This window comes from Hypanus sabinus, chromosome 4, assembly GCF_030144855.1.
Source record: "Hypanus sabinus isolate sHypSab1 chromosome 4, sHypSab1.hap1, whole genome shotgun sequence".
NCBI lineage: Eukaryota > Metazoa > Chordata > Chondrichthyes > Myliobatiformes > Dasyatidae > Hypanus > Hypanus sabinus.
The window spans coordinates 46,630,519-46,636,518 of NC_082709.1; the positions used below are offsets into that span (position 1 = coordinate 46,630,519).

Below are 6,000 nucleotides of genomic sequence, written 5' to 3' on the forward strand. Positions count from 1 at the left end.
CAACCACTCTTTGCCTTATGTGGGCAAGCCAGTTCTTGATCCACAAAGCAATGTCCCCTTGGATCCCATGCCTCCTTACTTTCTCAATAAGCCTTGTATAGGGTACCTTATCAAATGCCCTGCTGAAATCCATATACACTACATCTATTGCTCTACCGTCATCAATGTGTTTAGTCACATCCTCAAAAAATTCTATCAGGCTCATAAGGCATGACCTGCCCTTGACAAAGCCATGCTGACTATTCCTAATCATATTATACCTCTCCAAATGTTCAAAAATCCTGCCTATCAGGATCTTCTCCATCAACTTACCAACCACTGAAGTAAGACTCACTGGTCTATAATTTCCTGGTCTATCTCTACTTCCTTTCTTGAATAAAGGAACAACATTCGATGCCCTCCAATCCTCTGGAATCTCTCCCGTCCCTATTGATGATGCAAAGATCATCACCAGAGGCTCAGCAATCTCCTCCCTCCTCCCACAGTATACTGGGATACACCTCATCTGGGTTCAGCAACTTTTCCAACTTGATGCTTTCCAAAAGCTTCAGCACATCCTCTTTCTTAATATCTACATGCTCAAGCTTTTCAGTCTGCTGCAAGTCATCACTATTATCACCAAGAGCCTTTCCCATAGTGAATACTGAAGCAAAGTATTCATTAAGTACCTCTGCTATTTCTTTCGATTCCATACACACTTTCCCACTGTCACATTTGATAGGTCCTATTCTTTCACGTCTTATCCTTAGTCTTCACGTACTTGTAGAATGCCTTGGGATTTTCCTTAATCCTGCCAGCCAAGGCCTTCTCATGGCCCCTTCTGGCTCTCCTAATTTCCTTCTTAAGCTCCTTCCTATTAGCCTTATAATCTTCTAGATCGCTAACATTACCTAGCTCTCTGAACCTTTTGTAAGCTTTTCTTCTTGACCAGATTTATTACAACCTTTGTACTAGGGTTCCTGTACCCTACCATAACTTCCCTGTCTCATTAGAATGTACCTATGTAGAAATTCACACAAATATTCCCTGATCATTTGCCACATTTCTTCCATACTTTTCCTTGAGAACATCTGTTTCCAAGTTCCTGCCTGATAGCCTCATAATTCCCCTTAGTCCAATTAAATGCTTTTCGAACTTGTCTGTTCCTATGTCTCTCCAATGCTATTGTAAAGGAGATAGAATTGTGATCACTATCTCCAAAATGCTCTCCCACTGAGAGATCTGACATCTGCCCAGGTTCACTTCCCAATACCAGATCAAGTACAGCCTCTCCTCTTGTAGGCTTATCTACATACTGTGTCAGGAAACCTTCCTGAACATAACAAACTCCACCCCATCTAAACCCTTTGCTCTAGGGAGATGCCAATCTATACGAGAAATTAAAATCTCCCATCATGACAACTCTTATTATTAATCCTTTCCAGGATCTGTTTCCCTATCTGCTCCTCGATATCCCTGTTACTATTGGGCGGCCTATAAAAAAGCACCTAGTAAAGTTATTGACCCCTTCCTGTTCCTAACCTCCACTCACAGAGACTCCGTAGATAATCCCTCCATGGCATCTACCTTTTCTGCAGCTGTCACTATCTCTGATCAACAGAGCCACACCCCCACCTCTTTTGCCTCCCTCCCTGTCCTTTCTGAAACATCTAAAACCCAGCACCTGATGTAACCAATCCTGTCCCTGAGCCATCCAAGTCTCCGAAATGGCCACCACATCATATCCCCAAGTACTGATCCACGCTCTAAGCTCATCCGCTTTGTTCACAACACTCCTTGCATTAAAATAGATACATCTCAACCTTCAGTCTGAGTGCATCCCTTCTCTATCGCCTGCCTATCCTCCCTCAACCTCTGTCTCCTATCTTTCTCTATCTGAGAGCCAGACGCCTCTTCCCCAGCCTCTTCAGTTTGATACCTGAGAACATTTGTATCACATACAAACCTTTGATTTCTGTCCACACAAGCAGTTCTCACATGACCATTATCCTCCTCCACCTCTGCTCTAACATTCTGGTTCCCCTCCCCCTGCAAATCTAGCTTAAACCCCCTGGAGCAGCAATAGCTTACCTACTCACAAGGGTGTTAGTCCTCCAGTTCAGGTGCAAACCGTCCCGTCAGAACAGGTCCCATCTTCCCTGGAACAAAGCCCAATTGTCCAGAAACATGAAGCCCTCCCTCCTGCACCATCTCCTCAGCCACGTATTTAGCTGCATTATCTTCCTCTTTCTAGCCTCACTAGCACGTGGCACGGGGGAGTAATCCTGAGATTGCAACTCTGGAGCTCCTGTCCTTCAACTTTGCACCTAACTCCCTAAACTCTCTTTGCAGAACCTCCTCCTTCTTCCTATCCACGTCATTGGTCCCTACATGGACCACGAGATCTGGCTGCTCGCCCTCCGTCCTGAGAATACGAAGAACTCAATCCGAGATATCATGGACCCTGGCACCAGGGAGGCAACAGACCATCCGAGATTCTCGATCTCTGTTCCCCTAACTATCAAATCCCCTGCTCTCCTCTTTTCCCTCCTTCCTTTCAGAGCTGAGGGTCCAGTCTCGGTGCCAGAGACATGACCACTACAGCTTGTCCCTGGTAGGTCGTCCCCACCAACAGTATCCAAAATGGTATACTTATCGTTGATGGGAATGGCCACAGGGGTGCTCTGCTCTTCCTGTCTATTCCCCTTCCCTCTCCTGACAGTCACCCAGCTACCTGCCTCCTGAATTTTAGGGGTGTCTATCTCCCTGAAACTCTGGTCTATTTCTGCCTCTGCCTCGCGAATGATCCGAAGTTCATCCGGCTCCAGCTCCATTTCCCTAACACGGTTAGTCAGGAGCTGTAGCTGGATGCACCTTTTACAGGTGTAGTCATCAGGGACAATTGTGCTGTCCCTGACTTCCCACATCCTACATACAGAGCACTCAACTGCCCTAACTGCTGCCTCCATTACCTATTTCTAAGGTAATTAAATTAATTAAAGGAACTTACCTGGCCTAACCTCACTGAGAGCAAGCTCGTCCTCAGCCTCTGCTCGCCAAAACCTCAAAGCTCCACTCCTACCCTGAGCCACTCACACCACTGGCCGCTCCTCTTCAATTATCCCTCCTTTTATTTGTCCCTGCCAATTACCTCACGAGCCCTTCACTCCTCCTCTTCCTGCTGCAACGGTTTCTCGATCACTCTGATTTGAATAAGGATTCACAGGCTGCAAGGGAAAAAGGAAAATTGGACAGTTTGTTAATTTCAATTGGTGTTCTCAGCTGATTTTATATATCTTATGAGAATTATTGATATTAATTGTGTGAATTAGCAATCTTCTGCCCTGTCCCATCTTTCCCATTATCCAATTGTTCTCTCCTCATCTCCCCTCCTTCTCTCCACTGCCACCTTCCTACCCTACCCTCTCTTCCTTCCCTCTATCTAACCTTCTTCCCACCTCCAGCTGCTCTCACACCCCATTCCTTCACTTTCCCTCCTCCCACTTTCCCTCTTCACTGCCTCTCTCCCTTCACCCTCCATCTATCACTCACCTCTCTTCCTCTTCCTACCATCCTTCCCTCTTTCCACCCTCTTCCTCTTTACTTCCTCCCCCTCTCCTTCCCTCGCTCTTTTCTTCCTTCACCCTCTCACTCCTCCCTCCTCCCCATCTTTGCTGAATATTTCTGTCTAACTTTGGTTTACTTGCTGCTGCCTGTTATGTGTGGGAGGGAGAGGAGCTGGTGGGGGGGGGGGCTTTGGGGTTCTAACATATAACTGTCATTCATTCTTTGGGGCACTCCTCTGCTTTCATAGATGGTTGTGAAGAAAAAACATTTCAGGATGTATATTGTATACATTTCTCTGACATTAAATATACCTTTGAAACCTTTAAAACCTTTTGAAACCTTCCAGATGCTGCACCTTTCTCATCAAGTCACTCAGCTGAGCAAAGACCTGCAGGAAATGATGCAGCTTCTGAAGCCCTTGTTAACTTGGCACAAGCATGATTTTGCCTCTCCTGAGGTTGCGAGGAACCCCAGTCTCTCCGCTGTCTACAGCAACAGCAGTGGATTTAGCAGCATGGTGAGGTCACGGGCCCCCTCAACCGCTCTGACTTGCTCTACGTTGCTGAGGCCTGACTTGCAGCATCGATGCTCCTGGCCTGATAGTAATCTTGACCCACCAGGGTCATCAGCATCAAATGAGAACAGTCCCTCCATGAAGTTATATACTGTTCATGCCTCTTTGTCACTCAACTCCTTGATGGATTCATCAGATCCTACAGGTCACAGAGGCAGTGACCCACACCTTCTGAAGCAGCCCATGACAGCAGGAAGTTGTCAGTTACCTCATCAACAATTCCCACATGCCCCTTCACCTCCCAGCACATTGGCCAATCTGGAAGAGGACAGACAACCAGGAGAACTCAGCGTCAAGAGAACTGAAGCACCCATGGCATTGCAAGCAGACGCTGACTGCTTACCAGATAGAGTGGCTGAACTTCTAGGCACAAAATTAACAATGGACCCCCAAAAGGTAGAAACATGTTCTGTAGAAATGGTAAGGACATCCACTGAGGACTCTGGTAGCGATTCAATCCAGTTCATTGATGACGATGGGACAAATCTATAAAGACTGGACTTTGAAAAAAATGGGTAAAGTTTGCCAGGTCTGTAACATTTTTTTAAACTTTTTAATTTCATTTTCAGTCAATTTTTTTGGGAAAATTTTAAAGAATAAAATCAAGTGGACCTAATTACTTTTATGTTACCAGGTTCCAATTCTTCAAATGAATTTGCAAACAAGTGAACTGACACAAGGATATGCAACATGATAAAGTAACAAATCAAATGGATTTCACTGTCATGGAGCGGAACAAAATTTCTGTAAAATATAGAAAGAGATACAGGCATGAAGTTCCCTTAGAGATTGATTTCTGCGCATGTGTTCTTCTGAATGAGCCAAAATGTGTATAGTACATACTGCTACGATATATTAGAACTGGCTGATTGATTATATATAACATAAAAGGACTTATTTTTCTACCTTTGTTACATGAAAAAAAATCTTTATACAGATTACTTTTTCCTTTCTTTACATAATAGGATAAACTTGTTTATTAAGCAAGTTTTAAAAGATCAAATAAACTGCATGTAATATATACATGTCATTTATATATATGTATATTTATGCATGATGCATGCATTCCAAGGCAGCAATAGCTGGGAACCTTGGGACTGAAGGTGTATTTTATTAAAGGTGATGCACTCTGCTAAAAATCCAAATGTAGTCCCTAATTCAAGTTTTCATTTTAGTTTGAGTAGGAACAGCAATAAAGGGAAGAAGTTGCATACCTAGAAAGGAAAACATTTCAGCTATGCATTTTTAAACAGGCTAAAGCTAACATATGACACTAGTACATTTATGTCTTTTAAATTTCTCATTGGTTTGATGGGCATTGCTATTATTGCATTGAATCATACCCTTAATAAAACATAAAAAGGGGTGGTCAAGCTTCAGAGTAATAAATTTCCCGTCTTAGTAAATAAAAGAATAGGATCAATTCTTCTGTTAAGGAGGCATGTTATCATGTTTTATTATTGTTTGAAAATGATGATTACTAATATTGATGGAAAAAATTCCTAGCTCCTCCTGTGTCTCCTGTGCGTTACCTCCATGTTAGTCGCTTGTGATCCCACCAAAGAACACATTACTTATTCAGTCAAAGAAGCTGAGAATTTTAAGACAGTGTTCTCATAATTTCAGTGACCTGGGTTCAATCCTAATCTGTGAGCCTGTCTATATGGAGTTCACACTTTCTCCCTATGACATTTTATGATCATAAAATTTTATGATGATATTTTAGAACACAACACAGTACAGCACAGGAACAGGCTCTTGGCCCACAATATCTGCGCTTAAAGCATTGCTAATTTTATCTAAGTTGCCTGTCTCTGCACATAATCAATATCCTTCCATCCCCTATATCTTCATTTGTCTTTCTAAAAGCTTCCTAAACA

The 6,000-nt window shown here is 43.3% G+C and overlaps 1 protein-coding gene across 1 annotated transcript in view; it reads left to right on the top strand.

Moving 5' to 3' along the window:
• Positions 1 to 5,008, top strand: part of kcnh3 (potassium voltage-gated channel, subfamily H (eag-related), member 3) — a 604,827-nt gene extending 599,819 nt beyond the window's left edge. The window contains exon 15 of the mRNA XM_059966998.1: positions 3,893 to 5,008. Coding sequence (XP_059822981.1) covers positions 3,893 to 4,612 — 720 coding nt within the window. The 3' untranslated portion in view covers positions 4,613 to 5,008. The remainder of the gene's footprint in view (positions 1 to 3,892) is intronic.
• Positions 5,009 to 6,000: the final 992 nt, after the last annotated feature.